The 22,569-nt window shown below is 41.2% G+C and overlaps 1 protein-coding gene across 1 annotated transcript in view; it reads right to left on the reverse strand.

Annotated features, from left to right (window-relative positions):
- The window catches only part of st6galnac3 (ST6 (alpha-N-acetyl-neuraminyl-2,3-beta-galactosyl-1,3)-N-acetylgalactosaminide alpha-2,6-sialyltransferase 3), a 97,809-nt gene that overhangs the window by 36,200 nt on the left and 39,040 nt on the right, over positions 1 to 22,569 (reverse strand). Inside the window, exon 3 of the mRNA XM_006634764.3 lies at positions 5,176 to 5,585. Within this exon, the coding sequence (XP_006634827.1) occupies positions 5,176 to 5,585 (410 nt within the window). The remainder of the gene's footprint in view (positions 1 to 5,175; positions 5,586 to 22,569) is intronic.

Genomic DNA, 22,569 nt, shown 5'->3' on the forward strand with positions numbered 1-22,569 from the left:
TCAGCGTACCTACTGTACTAGAAAAAAACACTGTAATTTGCCTGATGTTATGAATTTGTTGCAGCTGAATGTCATACTTTTTAATGCTTAGTTTATGTGTGTGTGTGTACTTTATAGTGCATTGTTTCATTTCGAAGGATTTACAACAAAGCCTCTGTTCAGTACAAGTCATATTGGAACCTGTTTCACAGATATATTGTGAGGAGGATGCAAGACTCAAGAGAAAACCCCACAAATTCTGAAGAATTAGTCATACAACAGCCTAGTGGTCTACTCTGCATGTTATATATAGACTGGATAAGGGAATACAGCTTCCACAAAGCCAAACTGAACCATAATAAAGCAGATTCCAAATCAAAGCTCCAGTTAATTCCTCTAAAGCCCCACAATAATCTATAAATGTGAGCAATTATGAGACAAGCCAAGATATGTCAATCAAGTTTCTAATTCCACTTAATGAGAATCAGGTAGGGACTGCCAACAATATCTTGTTCTTTCATAAATCCAATTTCGCAATGCTAACGCTTAAGTCGGAAACAGACTGCTGCCAGAATGAATATGAAAGGTCTGATAATTCATAATGACTACGTGTACCACAAAATCTGCCTTGAATGTCCTTTCGGTAATTAAGTGGAAGGAGCTGCCAAGAGTCACCGTTGCACTGAAGCAACGGCCATAGACGAGCATCAGCAATTTCAACAGTTAATAAAATCTGGTTAAGACAGTACATGACAACGTTAAATTGCTTTCATTAACTGTAGCATCAGCATACTGTATGTGTGAAGATCTCTGATACTTCGGTGAGCCCCTGGGTGCAAACATCACTGCCATTTCTTTTTGGTAAAGTCAGCCAATGAAAGTAACCTGTGAACGTCTTTTAAAATGGAACAAGAACAATTCACTCCTATTCATGGTCACTGCATCATTTAAATCAGTCTACTGCTTTCCCCAGAATATATGCTGTTGAATGACAACACTCAGGGACAAAACATTTGCATGCTACTGTTTTCAGATTTACTGTACTAAGGCTGCTAAGCCAGGAGTGACCCACAAAACATGCCAGATGTCTGCGAATGTGAGAGAGGGTTACCTCCTCCAATCGATGGTAACCCATAGCCATGTTTTTAATGACACTCAGAAGTGCAGTGTGCAAGGTCAAAGACTAGCTCAAGGGTTTCAGGAAAGTTTTACAACACTTGTGCCCAGCTATCAGATAGGGATCTACGGCCCAGATATTGCAGGTTCAAACTCTGAAGGTCTCCAATTAGAGCTGGCAGTGTGGTTGTTAATCTGCTACAGTCTTCTCTGTGTTTCTCTGGAGAAACAGTGACTCCTATTGGTTACCAGGTGCCTGCAGGCTTGCAGGGACAGAGGTAAATATGCGTATTTCTATATAGGTAGGAGCAGAAGTGAGTTACTGTAGTTAAGGATCTGATCTTCCTCCAAAATGTCTGCTAAACACTCCATTTACAATTTTTACCTTGATTTTACCTTTTAAGCATTAAAAAAACTTTTCTTTTCGCTCAATGACAAAGATAACATTGAGCATATTCAATATCTAAGATATGACTATCTTAAAGAGGAACTTTAAATAACTGCCTTTGTTTAAAAACAAACGATGTTTTATAACACACAAGCTGACAAACACTGCTGTTTGATTACCTGCAGATAGAAAAAAAACATTTATTGTAGATACTGTATTGCCTTATTTTGTTTATTTGCACATGAATAGCCTAAAATTATATACACACAAAAAAACACTAAAAATGGTCATCTACAATATAGGAAAATACACATCTAAACACACATTCTTGTCGTGCAGCATGATTTTATAAGTGTGCGCCAGTAATTTGATTTACAGCTTGAGAACTGCAGCCAACTGTTCTTCCTTACAACCCATCGCATTTCGCACCATAAAAAAGGAGATTTATCCCATGCTTTGAACAGGTTTGTGTAACGAACAGTTCTTTCCGGACCCTATGCGGACGACACAATCTGACGGAGTGGGGAAACACTAGGGAAACGTCATGCAGGAATACGGGGCTGAAGACAGGGGGGCGTGTCCAAGGTGCGCTGGTGCATGGGGGAGGTGCGTGGCCGAGGCGAACAATCCCAAAGAGAAGTCCTTAGAGTATCCAAAACACAAGGGTAAGTCCAAAACCAGAAGATCCATCAGAACAAGGAATTAAAAACCACGAAGGCCGGGTCGGAACCGGCGGACGGGGAACAGGAACGGGAACAGAGGGTAAAACCTTAACGGGACCAGGCGCTTCCAGGTCCCGGACTCGCACGATATGGAAATCAGATGCAGAGCCCGGATGAGCGTCAGCGCCTGGCTTTTAAGGTGGGCTGGGAATGGGAAACGGGTGCACAGAATAAAGTCTTGAGTGAAAGGGCTGGAGCACCCTTAAGGAGGGGGGACTATAATCGTGACAGTTTGTTCACTGGTTCCTGTGTGCGGCTGCCGGCTCTCCTTTCTGACTTGATCTGTCTTGTACGGCTGTTGCTCTCGTTAGTACACCAGTAAGTGAGTAACCCACATTGGCAAACTGTAAAGCAGTTCCAGGTGAGCTGCAGCCTCCACCTGAATAAAGCAGTGTTTGGTGGTGATGTCCTCACAGGCTCTGCTGTCTAGACAGACCCTCCTCCTGTACAGAGCTTCAGGTAGAAACCGCTGGCCTGGGCACTGATGCCTGCTCCCCGGCCTCTTTCTAACAAGTGGCTGGAGCTGTCCTCTAGTGGAAAACACATGGGCTTCTTGGGACGAATGGCCTCCTGTGGGTCCTAACCTTCTTTATGGCCTTAGTTTTGGACAGAACTGAGTGCGGATCCACAACACGACAAAGTAAAATAGTAACACCGGGACAGAAAACGGGCAGCGAGATCTTTTCCGTTCCGTAGACTCTCCTGCAAACTGCAGCTGACAGCTGATGGACCAATTGACACCTCATGCATTTCTGCAGGGCAAGCGCAGGAAGAGCAAACAGCTGCTTACTTCAAAATAAAATCACGGAAAACAGCGTGCAGCCAGGGGATATTAATAAGAACATGTCTGAGCATGGCTAAAATGTGGAAGTACAGTACCAACAGGGATGAGAGCAGTTGGACAGGAGTAAGCCACTCTGGTGTTTGAAGAACCGGGGTCCTGCTCTTTTCATAATGAGGTCTAAATCGCCGCTGGCTGGAGATTTAACAAAAACTAGAAATCAACATGACACTCTGGGATGAGGGTTGTCTACCCCTAAGTAAGAAATACTGTACTTTAAGTACATGGCAATGAAGAAACAAAAATCAGAGGTCTGAATATCTCACCACATCCAGTGCAATTTTAACCTGGCAAAACAATAAAGAAGCAGGGGCACCATCTTCATTGAGCTGACTTTCCTCCCTCTTATCCACCATTTCATACAGGTTCTACTACATTTTTAATCGCTTATATGTGTTGCGTCCTCAGGGGGATCCTAATGTTTGTAAAAATGTACAGATTTACAGATTTGAGATTTTCTGCAAATGTTGCCGTCTTCTAAAACAAAACAAAAAAATACATTGCCCTCCCAAATAAAATTACATTAGAAATGTTTTGCATCTTTTTTTAAAAAAGGAAAGTATCAAAAGAATGAGCAAAGAGACAAAATGTATTACAGTACAGTATATATTTCTTGATAACTGGGTCAACTAAACATCAACACTCTCACAATTAACTACAGTAATTCACGTTTGGATCAGTCTCTCATTGACAAAGAACTCAGACAGGTTTCTGAAAATCATTATGGAGACCAAGCTCATTAAAGGTCACTCTTTCCCAGTATTCTCACCAGTTTGTGTCTAAGCAGGTGACAAAAAGGTGTGTGGCACAGGACTTAGGAGGGTATTCTTATGCCAGCTGGTAGCTACTCAGTACAACTCGCTTTTCTTGTGTCACCAACTGGAACCTCTCCCATTGTGTTTCTTCTCTATTTTGAGGTGAGAATAACAAACCTGAGTTTGGGAAATGAATCATTTAAATAAGGGATCCTGTGAGGGTTAATTCTCAGAGCACAGCTACTGCAGCTATTTGCTCAAACTATTTTAATTTTAAATACTGTATGAATGCAGGAAAACGCAAACAAAGCTACTGCCCTGGGAACAAACTGAACTAGATTTTGATGAGTGTTTTTTTAAGAAATCTTTAACACACTCTTACAGGCAACTTATGGAAGACAGTATGGACACTTACTAGGTGCCCATAGTGGTATGGACTGCTGCCCAGCCACATGGCGACATATAAATGAGAGCCTAAACATGCTGGAGGGTTTCAGCACAGAACAGCTGTCAATGTGCAAAGAGGAGGTTTTAGGATGAAGTGCTCAAAACGCACCTTATAGATAAGGAAAGGCATTCTGTAGAGAAGCTGAATAGGCTCAGAATTCACTCATCCTTGGTATCACAATTGGATGCCTGAAAAAGGGATGAGGGTGAGATTTCGTTTTGCTGGCATGAGGAGTTTTAGAAGAATGGAAGAATGTGCATACAGTCCTGGGCTGAAGGCTGTTTATTATGTGTCCTATCTAGAACAAACAAAGGGGAATTTTTAATGCATCTCAATGTACGCCTTACAGCATTTAGGAAACTAAAAATATTCAAACCATCACTGATAACCAAGCAATCAAGGCAGTCGTGGGAATAATTATTTGCTTCACACCAGACCGAAAGAGAAAACGGATCTAACTTGAATATGGTGGCAGGAGATCAAGGGCATGTGCTGAGAAAAATAAACTGTACACATCGCGCCTCAAACATTTCAAAGAGAAAATCGCCAATAAATGTTATCAGACTTCAAAACCAGTGTTTCAGTAGTTCCGTCAGATCCTTAATGGATGCAAGACAGAGATAACGTATGCAAAGAGAATTTGGTGCACCGCGCCTAGCGGAGGGGAGGGCAGCCTATCTGAGGGTAGCTACTCAAACGTAGCTAAGAGTAAGGCTGTCCGAACCTCCCTCAGCATTGTGAGGAATGAGCCAGGGAGCTGCTGCAAGAGTGCAGATGGGTAGGTGGGGTGCAGGGAGTGCAAGCAAGATCAGAGCGTGGGGAAGACCTGGGTGCGAGACTTGTATACGTACTACAGGTGAGCAGAGGTGTGGGAGGTTAGGACCAAACCTTCCTCCCAAAAGCCTGTTGAGAAGCACCATACTGACCTGTCCTTCCCCGTCTCCAGTTTGAACACCTTGTCGCAGTAGTTCATCCGCTCCTCCGTGGTGACGAAGACCTTGGCCTGGGGGTAGTTCTCCACCACCTGCTGCAGCATGTTGTACACGATGCCTTTCCCGTCCTTGCGCATGTTGCGCAGGGGCCCCCAGATGACGTAGATGGTGTTGTTGGCCTGCCCGAAGAAGTACTGCTGCTTCTGCAGCAGCAGAGGCACGCTGGTGTGGGACACCACCCTGAGCGTGGTCTTCCTGCCCACATCCCTCTCGAAGCCCCCGGTGGGCGCGTTGTTCATCCTCCACACGCAGGAGGACTGGTCGATCTCTGGCCCGGCCTCCCTGCCCAGCATCTGGCCCGAGCTGGACACAATACTGCAGGCGTCACAGTCCAGCTTGAGAGGCTGAAAGACACAAGCGTTCCGCGCAGACTCAGTAAAGAGCCGCTGGGTTTCTGAGAGCTTAGAAAGAGGAGATCCAGGATCTACCGCAAAGTCTTCCCAGCGCGCTTGGCAACTGAGAGAACAGATTGCTAGGGAGAAAAAATTAAGTGAAAATAAAACCGAAGACATTTTGCACTTTTCAAAATGTTAAGATTATCAGTGCCTGTCATGCCAAATGAAGAGCAATCAGATGTAGCGGAATTGTTTAGATTTTCCATAGTGCAGTGGCACCAGTTCAGTTATAGCCCTCTGCATTGAGCGGATGTATCAGACCCTGCATGATGTGTAAGGGTCTGCTCTCGTTTAAGCACAGTCTTGTGCTGTGGTCATGATGGCAGATGTGATCTTTATGTCATTATAATCCGCATAAGGCCCCTGTTGTGGCCAATAGACAACTCTGCAAGTTTGTCACTAGAAACTGTTTTCAAAGGCTCAAGGCTTGAGGTGCTTAAGTTCAGTCCTGTGTTCATGAACTACTTGGTAAGGCAGGTTCTCCAGCTTTCCCCACTTTCTAAGGCCGAAGTGTCGGAATAAAACAACTAACAAACGGGCAGGTTGCCCTCCCGAAGCAGCAAGATGGGGGAGTAGTGTCTGAGAGGGCGATTTTTCAAACACCTCTTCCCAGGTAGAAAATCTGTCATTTTACTCTTTTCCTCACACAGTACTGAAGTACCTAATTCGCATGACTGAACTTAAACTGTAATTCAGTATGTCAAAGGTAGAGAGCCCTTATGTCCATCATTCTCTGTTCATGGTGGAGGCAAGGGAAATAGACAGAAAAACACTTAAAAACGCTTCAAGGAAATATATAAAAATATATAACTAGGACACTTCTCCATTGTGCAGGAAGTGGGCATACACTCAGATTTTATTGGCATGGCAGTAAAGTCTAATATTCGTCATTAAGAAAGTAGCAATGACTTACATACAATTTAGAGGGACAGCCTAGCAAATCTGTTTCTAACTCTACATTTATCTCTAACAAATGTTTCATTTACAGCACAACTCGTTTTCACCCCACAGGATAAGTACAGTGTGACCATGCATCGGAGGAAAATACACAGACATCAGAATGAGTTCTTACTCAAATCTCGCTTCATCTGGAACAGTTATTGCCATAATGATACGAATGCCAGCCAAACTGAAAGCAAATCTGCTGTTTCTGCAGGTCATTTATCAGGATAGGATAATGTGAATTTTTCATCAAATCCTAAGCCTTATGTGACTGCCTGGACATAAAATAAGACGAGGTCATTCAAAAGTGTTCATACAAAATTGAGCAGGCTGATCTTAGAGACGCAAACCTAACATTAGCTATATATTGATTTGTCTCTGTGTATTTTTAGATTTCTTGAAATCTCTAGGATTGAAGATTAGAACAGTTAGATTGTCCTACAGTATCTCTCTCTAAAGACCCATGACTTTACAGGAAGAAGGTCATGGCTTTTTATAAGGTCATAAGAACATGAAGTTTACAAATTAGAGGAGGGCACTTGGCACAGCAAGAACAACGACTTTGCTTTCTAGTACCCAACTGATCCTGTTATCTCATCCGGCTCTTACAGTATATCCTTTTTTGTTGTTTGAAAAGCATGGAGATCAAATACAATAGTGAGTGGGAAAAGCCTGTCTTAAACTAGGCAATTGATAAGTAATCAAACACTATGTTTAAAACATACAGTGTGTAAAGCATTACCTAAAAATTAGGTCATCTAAACATTGGTACATTTACAGTGCAACAATTAAGTACTTCACAGCAGAGTCTGCAGTGTCAGTTCTTAATATACCCTCTGTCATACTCATCACGGAACCTGCAAAGCATTACATCAGTTCTGAAGCAATTGATCTTCCATCTATGAGAAATACATATATTCATATTAACCTTTATTGGATCAAAGGGAAGGCAAATTGCACTGCGTGTAATTGCAAGCCATTAATTTTCAATTTTGGTCAAAGATGACTTTAAGAACTAGAATCTGAAATACGAAAAACTTCACAGACTGCCCAATCTCCTTTATAAAGCATTAAAGTTACCATATCACCCACTTTAAACGAGTTTAATCTCCTGAAAAAAAAAACTAAGCACATTAACTACAATGAAAAACACCTTCCATTCCGTCATCTGCACAGACAAGCACTGTGGCAAGTGATTTTCTTTTACTTAGTCGGGTTTAGCTGAAAGCAATTATTCAAGGTGCTGCACAAGCCCATTGACTAAAGCACATTCTGAGCAAACTACATGCCTTCCTTATATTTCTAGAATTTCACAAAAACCTTTCACATAGGTCCATCGGAGACATGAGACATGTCCCCGTTCCTCTTTTACTAAAGTAAAAACGGCGAATATAGACTTCCCAACAGCATAGACTTTGTAAAAGCAGACTAAGAGACCTAGATTCATACCCTTACATAAACTGCACTTAAATTCAGGGGTTCCCACCGCTGGTCCTGGGGACCCCCCATATCTGCTGGCTTCATTACAGCCAAGTTCTTTATTCAAACTAATCCTGATCCAGCAAGGTCCTTTGCCATTTTATTTTTACCCAAAGGTGGGAGATTCGAGGGTTCGGTTATTCGATCGAAAGCTCAGGTGAAAACCAAAAGAGTAAATGTGTAGGCCCCCCAGAAAAGGATTAGGTCACCCCCCCGCTACAATGCGATGGCTTTGTTTAAAACCAGGAGCTAGCTTTCAGACCAGACATTCATCTTCTACAGCACCTTACATCAGTAGCTCTGCCTACCAGAGACATTGCGATTAGCCCTTTTCACAGTTCATCAAACACAGGACATCATTTATGAAGTGTTAGTGAGATCCCACTTTTACCAGCTTCAGGAGTTGAAATGTGGCAGCTGTTCACCATGGCAACAAAGCCATCTCTACTATCTCAGCAGGTGCTGAGCGCCTTGTATGTTTTATTTGAAGGGCCATCTGCAAAAAAAGAAAGATTTTTCTTTTTTTTTTTAAGTGCTCCTCTGACGCTTAAGCTAGAGGCCTAAACCTGATTACTCTGTCTGCAGCTGCAGAGAGATAAGCTATTGTTTGCAAGAACCTGTGCATGTAACTGTCTTTCTAATTTCCAGCCAGAGAGGAAAAAAAGGGGACCTGATAAATTTGTCTATTAAAATTAGAGAGCCTGTTGGAGCAAAGGCATATTAAGGTACCTGGACAATCAGGGATCAAAATATTTAACGGTCAAAAAAGTATATACAGTAGATACAAAATCTGTAATCACAGTTTAATCCTTCAAACCAAGAAATGCCTTTCTGGAGTACGCAAAGGATGCTCAGACCGTGGAGCTTCTGTGACCACTGAGCAATGCCGAAAAATGTATCTTCCCAGTATCGTCCTCTTCCAGGCGATACCAAGGCTCCTCAAAAAGCCAAATAGCGGCTGTTTGTATCATCCAGTCAACACATCAGTCAACTCCTACTGTCAGTTTCTCGTTGTTTCATAGATATGCATGATGTTCTGATTTTCAGCAGTGTGTTTGAGGAAGATGTGGCCAGTTGAGGTTTGGAAAGCGCTTTTGCGACGTTCCCCTGCGCTGTGCCTTGCTGAGCCCTTGCCAGGGAGCCTGGAGGAAGGAGGCTGTGCGGTTTGGGTGTCTCCTCCTTTAGCAGTGCTCTGTTCTTTCGTCCACCCCTTCATTATCACAATGCTGTACGTGTTGGTCAGCCATCACAGCCCATTTACAGCGAATCACACATCGCGCACGATAAATATACAGCAGCCAGTATCTTCAGGAGCGTCAACGCGGTTTCCCCCAGTTTGGCCAGCTCTGCTTTGCTCGTCAGTTCAAAATCAAGCTGAACTACAAGAATAAGCACATCTGATCCCCTGCTGACATCGTTGATATCATGAGCCTCGTACGTATGAAATTGACCATTCTGGCAATCCTAAAATAATGTCTTGAGTTGAAATGAAAATAAGGTGGGTTTTTTTTACCCCTTTAATTTGAGTCTTTTTCCTATATACTTACATGTACAGTATAAGAGTAAAAAAAGAGCAGATTGTACGATTTAAATTGCCTAGCCCTGATAAGTATCACAGTGATAAATTAATATGGGAATAGGAGAATCTTGTGGATAAGCCCAGTGCTGCTGTGGGTCTCTAACTGGGCCACTCAAGCATTCAAAGCACGTGAGTGAGCTTATCATAAACTCATACAGTAAAACTCCATATACCACACTGCATTGGAATCTGGCAGAGATAATGCTATCTAATGGGCATAACAACCAGCGTGACTTCAGTCTGAGTCGTGCTCAGTTCCAAGAAGGGGAATGCATCTGCCTTCCAGCTGAACAGAACTAAATAACATGAAAAATGTTTTGAGCCCAAGGAGATTAATAAGAAATTTCAGGAAAGCCTTATCGTTGGGGAACGGAACAGTTTTCCTGGGGTGTGGAATGTGTTTATTTCCCACACATTAATATGTAAACCTTACACCCCGCAGCTCAGAATCTTGAGGCGATGCATGTGACCTTGAGTCAATGTCTTTACAAGATACAGCTCTAAGCCGTCTTGCACCAAAGAGTGAACTGCTATACAGTGACGCTTCTTGTGTTTATCCAGAGCTTAAGCTGGAATAACACATTCCACAAAGATACAACACGCAGTGACTTCTCGAGTAGCTTTAGAAAAAATGCAGCGCGATAAACAGGCAGAGCGAATCGTGCCAGCATCCAGACAATATGAAATTATCTAATACTCAATCATTGGGAGGTAAGCATATTTAGTCTTGAAATAAAAATGCAATTTTCCTCTGCGCTTTTAAAGCTAGGTTTAATAAGGCTGATCGTGGTGCAGCACATTGTTCACAAACTATTTCCTAAAGCACACCCTTAAGAACACGTTTGAGTCCCGAGTGCTCAGATCCCACCCCACACTTCTCCACATTGCTCCGACCCTCCAGTTTTCCGTGAACTTAAAAGAGGGCTGGCACCTTTGATGTCCTGTCTATAGTTAAGGAAAAGTAGTTTTTCCTGTGCGAATATCACAAGCAATCATCTTCTTTTTTTCCCCGACTCTCGGGGCTGTCAGGAACCATCACCAGCAGTAATTTAAACCTGGTGATTTCAAAAGATTCACTGTTGTTCAATTTATTCCATGTCATTTCATAGCTGACAAGCTCTGAGACAGACCTTAAACAGAACGACGAGAGCTGCGCGCGCCCAAGTACACGGTTTGAGGGAATACAGATCAGACCCCTTGGGTCTCCAGGACTCTGTCCAGGCTTTTGGCTGGTATAGTAGAAATATTAAAGCTTTCACTTTTTATTAGAAGATATTCAAAAAAAATCAGCACATTCCATGTACATGCTTTGATTCAAACACAATCAGCACATTCCATGTACATGCTTTGATTCAAACACAATCAGCACATTCCATGTACATGCTTTGATTCAAACACAATCAGCACATTCCATGTACATGCTTTCCCCAGTTGTTTCTGTAAGTACATTTCACAAGGACACTAGGCAAGTTCTTTACGAAAATAAACCAAAGCAACAAAAACTCATTGTATGTTTAGGTTACTGTACCTGCATTCTGTTTATGTCATATATAAATGTTTTCAATATATGTTTATCTTAAAGAGTGATATTCCCGTTATTATATCAGTTCTTTCATATTTTGTCATACTGTACCTGCGGATGTGACCGAATTTTGACAGTGATTTAGGATATCAAAGCATATTTGTGTTTACTTACACTTTTAACAGATCTGTGATGGAACACAAGCAGCCAAGATTCAGGGCTGCCCGTTTACACAGACTTTAAAATACATAACCAAAGGTCAACAGCAAGGAGCATGGTTATAAAGGGGAAGAGTGAGTCTTTTCGCTACAGTTCAACAGTATCTACTATATTCTGTGCTGCTGTCACTGAAGAGCAACATGCAAGTTTTCAGCACTTAGGCTAGTCTTTGTGAAGCTTGGAATCTCAAGACAGCCAGGAGACTGATGCACTTCTGCACTCTGCCATTACTCACTGTCAAGAGCCCAATGCATAATTCTGTCTTCAGTGGTGCTCAGTGAAGACAGATTTTGAGTCCCTTCTGTTACAGTCAGTTCACGCATTAGAAGTGACACAGTTCATCTCCATGGTGCAGCGCTGCTTATCTCTTCACCTTTGCTTTCTTTGAGGTTTGTGTGTGCGCTGACTGAAAGTTTAGGAGTCGGACGTCAATGACTTAAGACCCCCCCCTCACGTCTCTTCCTTTGTCTCAGTGTCCTTCTTCTCTCACTATCACTCTGTTCCCTTTTCATTGGCTCTTCAATAACCCAGAAGAGTTTAAGAGGCTACAAGTGCTGCACTCTTTTTATCAGTGGAACAGCTTGGCTGTGACAGGAAGAGCTTACTGCGAAGGTAGCAAAGTTAATGTCTTTAAAGTGCCCCGTACACAAAAAAAAGTGTGGCTTTCACTTTCTGTTTTTATAGAATTTATGGAATATAGAGTTAAACAGCAACAAAGTATACATTTCGAATCACGTTCACATGGACGAACTCCTTCATACTGTACATCAAGACTATGATTTGCTTAAAAGTTGATTTATCAAAGAGAATCGAGGGGAATAATAACTTTCAACATTTGAGAATTAAAATGTAATAAAAAGTATTAAAGGAATATTAAATGAATAGCCTGCATGATCCTGTATTGGATGCAGCAGTTACAAAATTGATGAATGGATGAATTAATATCATACAGTAGCTGGAATAATTCTGTATTTCAAAATGCACACAGTACTGTAAATGAATTATTTTAATGTTTTTGAGCCATCTGAGCTTTACAGAGTGTCTAGTCCAGGGGAGAGAAATCATGGTCTTTGAGGGCCAGTCTGTGTTTCATTCCCCCACAGCTCTTAACGAGCTCAATCAGCTCATTACTGACTTAATGGGACCAATTTAACAATTTCTCCCAGCTCTTCAGGAGCTGCTACTTTAAAAAAAACTGACAGACACACCAGTCCTCCAGGACTAGGACTGGACACTCCTCTTTTTCAAGGATGTTAGGAGACTGAACACTGAAGCAAAACACTTAAGTATCACATCATCATGGGGAATGTCAAAGAATTGCCTGAAGATCTCAGGAAAAAGATTATTGACCTCAACAACTCTAGTGAGGGCTATTAAAAAATCCATAAGACATCGACTGTGGTGTCCATCATTCTAGACATTCAAGGCTAATGGGCTTATGAGAAACCCTACAAGAAAGGGGACATTTGATCGTTTTACTGAAATGTGCAGTGAGAATCATGGTTTAGATGAATAACTCTCTCCCAAGGGCAACAATTCAAAAACCTCTGGCAGCTACAATGAGATACAATACACTGTCTCCAAGACTGCTATGGAAAGCGGACTTCATGAATCTGGGATCTGTGGCAGAGCATGATGGCAACATAAAAATGACAGGAATTTACCAAACGGCATCCGATTATTTCCGAAGTCAAATGGGAATGAGCTGGATGAAACACCGAGAGAATTTATGGACAACAGTAGTTCAAATCCTAGTTAGACAAAGACTGATCGTTTTTATCAGAAACTGGTGCCTTCTGTGGAGATGTTCAAAGTTGGTCACAGAAAGGATTTTACAATGGCAAAATACTACAAGGCCTGCATCAACCTGAAATGACCAAGAGCTTAAGAGAGCGTAGAAAAATGTTCTTGATTGGGCGTCACAGATTGTAGCACAGGGCTGTCGAACCTGGCTCTGGGGGGTCGAACAGTGTGTCTGCAAGCTTTTCAGGACTCTAAAGCAGGACCAACCCAAAGAGCTGGGAGCAGCTCTCACAGTCACAGTGACAAAGAGCTGTAAAACATGCAATTAATGCCAATTAACAAAGAAAGAATACTGTATCTCACACCATACTTCAGGACTATGATTTCCTTAAAATTTGATTTAGCAAAGAGAATCGAGGGGAATCATATTTTTCAACATTTGAGAATTAAAACTTCATAAAAAATATTAGAGAAAGAATAAGCACAGCAAACTGACCCAGTAAACTGATACACTGTAACTAAACATAATGTATTTAGCAGGGCACAGTGGCACAGTGGATGGAATCGATGCTCTGCAGCGCTCGAGCCCTGGGTTCAATTTCGGACCTGGGGAGCTCTCTGTGTGGAGTTTGTGTGTTCTCCCCGTTCAGCAGGGGTTTCTGTCAGCCCTCTACATCTAGAGGGTGCTCCTACTCTGTCCTGTTTCCAATTTTCCCTGTGTTTTTCTTGTCCTTCTGGTGTGTCTTTGACTCCTTAGTAGTGTAACTGGCTTCTGAAAGTTTGGCCGTGGTCAAAAGTGTGTCGGTGTCTGTGTGCGTGCCCAGCGATGGACTGGCGTCCCATCCAGGGTGTACCCTGCCTCGTGCGTGCTGTTGGCCAGGACTGGCTCTGGCTTCCCTGCGACCCCGTATGGGATAAAGTGGCTAGAAAATGGATGGATAATGTATTGAAATAAAACTAATTTCACTGTCTAACTAAATTACAGACATTTCACATTTTCCTGTAGTTATAAAATAGGTTTCCAAACTTTTAAACAATAACACACCATGCAGTTAATGGAATAATTATTAATGACTCGAGTATGGAACTTAACCTTCCGCTTCATTAAAATGTTTAATAGGTTACTTGTATTCATTTAAATGGGTTTAGCTTGAAAGCACATAAATGTAGACCCGAGGGAATTCAGTCCCCATAGGTACCTTGTTTGGAGATTCATGCTTGAGTGAAGTAAATGTATTTTGAAATGTAAAGTATTGCGCTATATTTGAAATCGCACTGCTATCTCTTCTTCAAAATAGTGACACTGATTTTTATTGGGATCACTCCATTGACTGTGAGACTGTGGTTTTCAATTATTTTTTTTGTGAAACTATGTGTTCTGAATATGTTATGTCTCTCCAACATTAAATAAATGAAACATCGGAAATCAATTTTCCCATCCATGATTTTCATTCCCCTTTCCCACCCGAATTGCGGGATCCTGTAAGTGTAGCTCTAGCCTGAAGGACCCGGAATCTGTGTTCTGTTAGAAGGTCTGGCTTGCAGAGACCTTTCACAGCTGATCAGTTTGTTCTTTCATTCCTTTGTTAGTTCCTTCGTTCATTTCGGCTTGCATTCCTTCCCTCTTTTTGTCCATCCACACATTTTCTAAGTGCTTTATGCAACTCAGGGTTTGTAGGAGAGCTGGAGCCTATCCCAGCAAGCACAGGGCGCAAGGTGGGATACACTCTGGATGGGACACCAGTCCATCGCAGGGCGCACACAGACACAGACACTCAAACCAGGGCCAGTTTTCCCTGTAGCCAATTAATCTACCAGCAAGACTTTGGACTGTGGAAGGAAACCAGAGAACTGGGGGGAGGAGAATGTACAAACTCCACAGAGAACAGAACCCAGAGCCTCAGGGCTAACTAGTGTGCCACCATACCATCCAGTGATATAACAATACCAATGAAAAGATTTATTCTGACAGGTGGCGAAAATGAATTGCAATGATGATCGCTCTTCCTGTTGCTGATAATCCCTGTTCCATACTATGGTGCTTAATTTTTTGTGAATTATAATAATCGTAAAAAACAGCTTGTGCTCTATCAAAAATCATAAATATGTTTTCACTATAAAAATACAGAATGTATGAGCTGTAAAAGTTATTTTTAATCAAGGTTAACCAGTAGTGTGAAAGATATTTCTCTCTCCCTCATTATTTAGAAATATTTATTTTGACAACTATAAAAAAAAACAGGTAGGCCTACATTAAATAAATAAGACTTTCTCTATTTTACTAGTAGACTGTAAAATTGAAATACTAGATGGAACTGAGGCAGGTTTGTCAATAAACTCACTCTGACCAACTAGATAGAGGTGTTGATGTCTCTCTGTGAAAAGCTGATAGGTACTGTAGCTTCACAGATTGCAGTTGTAAAAATCCCAAACTCTTTAATATTCCAAGTAGCTGGGTCCTGATGTTTGTCCACCATAAAGAAATCAACGCATGCACAATACAGAAGCTGTGTCAAGTCAGTTGATTCTGTTTGTAAGCCAAGCTTGATGTGTTTTCTTAAACACTTAATATGGGATAAATGATCTTAATATTCTAAAATTTTTAAGCAAAGCAATACATCAAACAGACATGGTAGTTGATCACGTTCAACAAAGACCTTGAAAGACTGCATAACACAACCATTATTTACAGACTTAAAAAAACAATTATATTCTATCTAATTAATAAAATTACTTCTGACATGCAATGCATCATTCCAAGGCTATTTTCCACTTGCTTCACTATTACAAATAAGGAAGATATGGTAAACAAGCATTAGGACAAAACCAGACTGCTCAGCTTTGCAAGTGATGCAGTGCTGAAAGAGATGCTAATGTAATCACAAAGACCTGTGACAGAAGACTTTGGGCAGACGAAACCCATTCGTTATTCCTGCTCTTAACCTAATTTACTAGAACATCCATAGGGATTAAAGGGAAAGTGATTTATTATCGAAGCAAATTTGAGAGCTGCTCCTTTTTCTCAGCAGAGCACCGGAAATCTGAGGCGCACATTTGACTGCTTCCCATACTGAGATGCTGAAGAGGCCGGCAGAGAAGAATGGACAAACCCCACCACAACTGGACCCCAAAGGGAAAGAAAGCTACTGTACATGTCCCTTCCCACTCCTTTTCTTTTTATCTGAACTGCAGAACACACTTTATCTGCTATGAGTAATGACACACTCTGTATGTCAATTAAGGTAATACAATTCCAAGTTTCTTGCTCTTACTTTGGTGTGCCCTCCTCCTCCAGCCACAGTAACACAGCACCTGCTTTTGAGACTTGTGGAGCTCTGCTTATACATCATGCATGAACATAATTGCCAGCAAGTAGTTTAAGATCTTTCAGAAACACGGTCGTGTTTGTTCTTTACTTGATCGCCCTCAAAGTGCGGCGCTAAGCAGGTGGGAGCCTGGTCAGAACCTGGATGGGAGACCTCCTGGGAAAAACTAAGGTTGCTGCTAGAAGAGGTGTTAGTGGGGCCTGCAGTCCATGTGGGTCCTAATGCCCCAGTATAGTGACGGGGACACTATACTGTAAACAGGGGCCGTCCTTCGGATGAGACGTAAAATCGAGGTCCTGACTCTCTGTGGTCATTAAAAATCCCAGGCCGTTTCTCGATTAGGGGTGAACCCCGGTGTCCTGGCCAAATTTCCCATTGGCCTTCACCAATCATGGCCTCCTAATAATCCCCATCTATGAATTGGCTTCATTACTCTGCTCTCCTCCCCACTGAGAGCTGGTGTGTGGTGAGCGTTCTGGCGCACTATGGCTGCCGTCGCATCATCCAGGTGGGGCTGCACATTAGTGGTGGTGGAGGGGATCCCCATTACCTGTAAAGCGCTTTGAGTGGAGTGTCCAGAAAAGCGCTATATAAGTGTGAGCAATTATTATTATTGCAGCTGCAAATACAGTACATCACTAAACCGAATACTGTATTTAAATGATAGAAAGACATCCTATGGTATCGGAAAGACAATTATTAAATTTAAGTATTAAATTAATTAAACACAAGAGGTTTCATTGTTCCGGGCTACTAAAACAGTAGTCAATTAAAAATGTCAGACTCCATCATTAACATTTTATCAAAACGTCAACAGCCACAAACATCTCAAAGTGTTCTATGTGAATGGTAAAAACAACTGTCTCCTTTCATTAGCAAAATAGTTACAGAATCTGTCGGCAATTGCTTTTTGAGGGCAGGATAAGATATTTGACATTGTAGCAATGAATGAAGTTTTCATACAAATGGTACATTCTCAGAAACTGCTCCACGGCATTATAGAAAACATTCATCAATTACAAATATGGTTTGTGGATCTTTCTTCATTGACCCTATACACTTTAATTACATCGAGGCACCAGTCAGGATATGAAGACTGATGTACTGTATATCAAATGAAGTTGTTTTGTCTTCACAGCTCAATATAATCTGCGAGACAATCCCCAAAGCTCTATCTAATACTTTCCATCTCTCAACCCAAGGGACAACACTGACAACCAGCTTCAAGCCATTTTCCTCCAGTCCATTAAAACATCTCTTCTACATGCATCACACCTTGTTCCAGTATCATTACTGTATACCCAAAGACTCCCTAAGGCTTTTTGCCACAGTCCAGGTGGATTTATATGTGAAATAGTCAGCAGCAAGCAAGATAAAAACTTGCGTAGAACAGGGTGAGAGCAGAAGAGCTACAGTACTGCTCCCCTATCAAAAAATACTTTCTTTCTAAGGAGGAAATGACAGAAACAGCAGTTCAAGCACACAAACAGGCAGCAGATGTTTTCCCATGGTTTGGTGTTATGAAAGATAAATGGCAGAGCAGAAACAAATAATTCCTTGCAACGCCAGCTGACTGAAGTCATTGTTACAGCTTTCTAATAATTAGAATTACATGTCAAGTCTCAAAAACTGCTTATTTAAAAGCAATAAGCTCTTTAGGATCTGGTCTGGTTGCCTGGCCTAAAGTCCCTGATGCAAGGAGAAATTGAGCATCACAACAGATTAATCCATGTTTAACATTTTACAAGCCATAAAGCACATAATGCATAAGATCCCAGTTGCTACAAGTTGAATTGCTCTCAGGAGCGTCACGAATTACACGATGCCCACTTGTGTGACACCATCAGTACACAACTCAAAGCTTTCGAGACTTGGACAACAACAACAAAACAAATTGAATTGACAAGAAGCAATTTAAGAGCCTGAGATTGCTGTCCAGGTTTCCACAAAAATACAAATTGTTTCCTCTATACATGCATCCCAGTCAGCAATTCAATCTGCATCTTATGTGTAGTTAGAAATCTCCAAGATGCTTTGTTGTAGAAATTGCAGTCTGCGCCCTACTCTTTTAAAAACAGGATGTGAAATCAGCAAATGTACTCATACATATATATAGCACATGCATAAATATGCATCAATCAACTCAAAGAATGAAAAGCAGAAATCCACAAGATACTAAGAAGGCTGAAGAGAAACTGGTCCCTTCACTTCAGAGATCAAATTTACTCTGACAAAGCAGAACAAACGTTATGAATCCACTGAATTCTGAACTGATTAAAACAAGGTAGGAACTGATATTAAATCCATATGAGCTCAGAGGGTGTCTGTGGTACCAACAAATGCCCAGTCACAATTTGCATTGAAGCCTGGAGCAGTGTGCAAAATACACACTCCATGGTTTATTACATAGGCAAAATCTGAAAGAATGACATGGATCAGGGGTGAAGCTAATGTCTGATCATATTGGCTTGATGGTTTTTCAAAGACCCTTAGGGTCTCTTTCCAAGGTCTGGGTACAGAGCTCCTTCAGACGTGAAAGAAAATGTTAATGAATGGGTTCCTATAAATGCATGACTTTCCTCTTCGCTGGGGGCCAAGAATTACTTCACTACCCTTGCAATTATTCACTGTGGGTTCATCAACAACTGCTAATGTAAAGGTTGTTGTCTCATCAGTTTGGTTTGCTTTGCATTACTGCTGCCTTGGAACAAACTGTGACGGTTTCTCGGGGTGACAAGCTCAGTTCTTGGTAGAAATGGAATTTCAAGCCCGATAAGTGGGTCTCTCCTACTTGCTTGTGCTCACTGCCAATTAGAATGAAGTAACCTTCTCAGAGGCCACCTGTCACATGTTTACCTTCTCAAGATAGCAGACCACACAAGAATACCTTTGGGACAGGAGAAACAAAAGTCAAAATATTGTACAAGAGCAGAAAGGTCAGGGGGATCCCTGTATGATTTGATGACTATTGCACTGTAAATATACACATCCCTGACTGTAATTTGCATACTGATCACTGCAGGACCTATTCCTGGTTTCTACTGTATTACAATTAATGTATATATCATACTGCCATGGCCAGTCAATTAAACATATTAACTGAATATGTAGCTTTTAAAAGACTCAACTAAGCAAAACCCCTGAATTAAACTCTTTCAGGTGTACACACTAACCAGGAAAACAGGCTCTGAAGAACAGAGCTGGCATTCAGGTTCCAAATGTTTAAACATACAGTAGTCCAGCTGGATCACATACAGTAATTGCACAGTTCATAATATTGCACCTGATCGCTGCCTTTGTGAAAAGACAGACAGTTTTGTCCTGTAGTTGCACTGGTTCGATACCTGTGCAACAACAGTTCAGTTCTCCCAAGTCTTATGCTTTGAGATTTCTTTTCTAACTATTGCAAGTATAAGCACAGTGAATTTAGCATTATGTAAATGACACACCACTTTCCCCGGCTTTTATAATGCACTGAATTTAATGTTTGGCTGAATAGGCTTACAATTATGAAGAGCCCTCTACAGATGATTTAACTTTTGATTTATTTGTACTGTTCTCAATCAGTCTGCATAATTGGCAATTTAATGTAATTTAATAAAATCGACCTTTCTGTGATTTCAGTAAACATGGTATATTACTATGTTTAATGTAGTGGACAGACTATTCAACATGCAAAGCATCAGGGTGTTTTAAATGTTTAAAAGGTTCTACTTTATCATAATTGTTAGGAATATATATCTGGATGAAAAGGAAAAAAACAGCTCAAATGAAAATATTAAAATATTTCATATTTATTTGCCCTAGTAACAGTGACATTTTAATTTTTGTTCAAGAATCTTCTAAGAAGCACAGCGCAGGCAGTGTGTCAACATCTATTTAGTATATCAATTTCTGTCAATAAGAAATACATCCAAAAGGTAAAACCTTGTAATTCCGTGGGGTATGAAATCAGAGCCTCAAATACATAAATAAAAAACATCTTTGGCTCTGATTATTTTTCAGCTTCTTTTCAGAAATCTCCAAAGGTCAAAAGGCTGAGGTCTTTGAAGACAACAACAATTCATGCATCACCTTTTTTTTTTTAAAAAAAAGATTCATGCATTTCTTTTGAACTTGATTAGCACCTTAGAGGAAAGAAGCTTGGAGTGAAGTGTAGTTCTATGACATGCTTAATGGATAAGTATGATAAAAGCTGTTGTGCAGGATACATGGGGAAAAAAAATCAAGCAGCCGAATTGCACATCAGCTTGAAAAATGTTCCTGAATATGGAGCATGAGCTCTGGAGCTCATGAAGAAGAAAGCAAAGTGACAGCTGCAGAATAGGAGTGACGCGTAAGGCAGAGGAGTGACAACGGACAAACAAGAAAACTGACAGCCTTTTCCCCCAGGGGACAAACCGAGCACGAGAGAGTGGACGAGCTCTGGGGTAAACTGATAAGCTCTGGAAGTCGTTCAAGGAAACGGTGTGGATAGGATCAGCCGCAGTTTGGTGCGACAATTAAAAGAAGCAACAAATTATGTCGCACGGCGGTCTTCTGATAACTCGGTCAGCTGTACAAGATAGTGGCCAAAAGATAAAACTGACAGAGGAAGAATTACATTAACTATAAAAAGAGGCTCACACCTCCATCTCTGAAAAAACATTAATGACACGCGTGCCCCCCTCTCCCTGCTGAAATCTCAACTGCTGAGGCTGGAGGTGAATTGCAAACTGCGTGGCCTGTTTGTGGTTTTTTTCAGGACTACTTACTGGAGGGTAAAAAAAGACCTGTCAGTGCCCGAGTCTACTGCAGAGTGTGCAAGGAAACAAAGTGAACAGGCCTTCAGCTGAACCGCTATCTGTAGTCACACTGGGAGACACTGAAAACGCTGCCTTCCTGCAATGTTTTATTCTCTGTTTCTCTCAACACCTGTTCCTCCTGCAATTCGTCAGGACAGATGCTTACATTTGGGTACAACTGAGCGATCAAAATGCCTGCTGAGTTTTAGCACCACCTTGTTTTGTGTCCTGATGAAAACAAAATATAAAACACTCCATCTTGACAAGGATGCCTGTTGGCATTCGTAAAACCACATACCAGCTCAAGACATTTCATTTGGGCTTTTTTTTAGCCTGTAGAGAAGCTTGCAGTGGTTTTTGTTTCTCCCCAATGTGCTGCTGTTGACATACTGTACATCAGAAAAAAAATTAAATAAAAGCAGGTGTTGCTATTTGTGATGATGTGTTCTCAGATTCTTAGACAGCAAGCAGTAATTTGTTCACACTGGAAAAGTTATTGCAGAAAATGATGAACGCAGCACGTCTATTTTTAATATCACGAAAACCAAAGAGCTAGCAGTGTTGAAAGTCTATCTAGCAAGGAGAAGAAGAAACCAATCACTTAAACTTGAGTCCACATCATCACGTTACCCATCCACCAACTAACAGATGAAGTACTGGAGTTGACCTCATCATAATATCAACTATGAGCAGGTTGCCATTTATCACTTTACTGTATTTAGGACATCCAGACAAGAAACAATCGTCGCAAAAATCAATAACCTGCAGCTGTTTTCATGCTTTATTTGGAATAATAAAGCTAAAGCAAGATGTGGGAGCAGTATATTTTCACACAAATCAATGGAAGTGTTTCTACCAGATTTACTGGCTTGTTAACAGATAAATTCCTACAGAACCTGCTCCCTCTTCACACAGGCATTGCCATCTGCTCTATTTATATGCTCCGACACATTCGTTCCAACTGCCATCAAATTAATAAACGAATAAACGACTTTTTAAAATTATTCCATGTATTAAAGTGCCAGTTTAGCAGGTCATATTTAGTAAATAGCCTGTTAGTCCTGTGTCAATTCTTTGAAGATTACTGCACGCTATTACCTGTCCCTGACCAACTCATCAATCACTTAAACACACATTTCTGCCCTTTATGTCATAGATCTATTGACTTTAAAGCAGCAATGAATTTAGCCAACTAGAATATTAATGATGTGCAACAAACACATCAGACCCTTATCCGGGAAATAAAAACGAATCGTTCTGTCACATTCAGGATGAAAACCGAGCGGTTCCGATTTTTAGCACATGGTCACATCCGGAGGAGGTTGTGGGTTAGAACTGG

This window comes from Lepisosteus oculatus, chromosome 9, assembly GCF_040954835.1.
Source record: "Lepisosteus oculatus isolate fLepOcu1 chromosome 9, fLepOcu1.hap2, whole genome shotgun sequence".
NCBI lineage: Eukaryota > Metazoa > Chordata > Actinopteri > Semionotiformes > Lepisosteidae > Lepisosteus > Lepisosteus oculatus.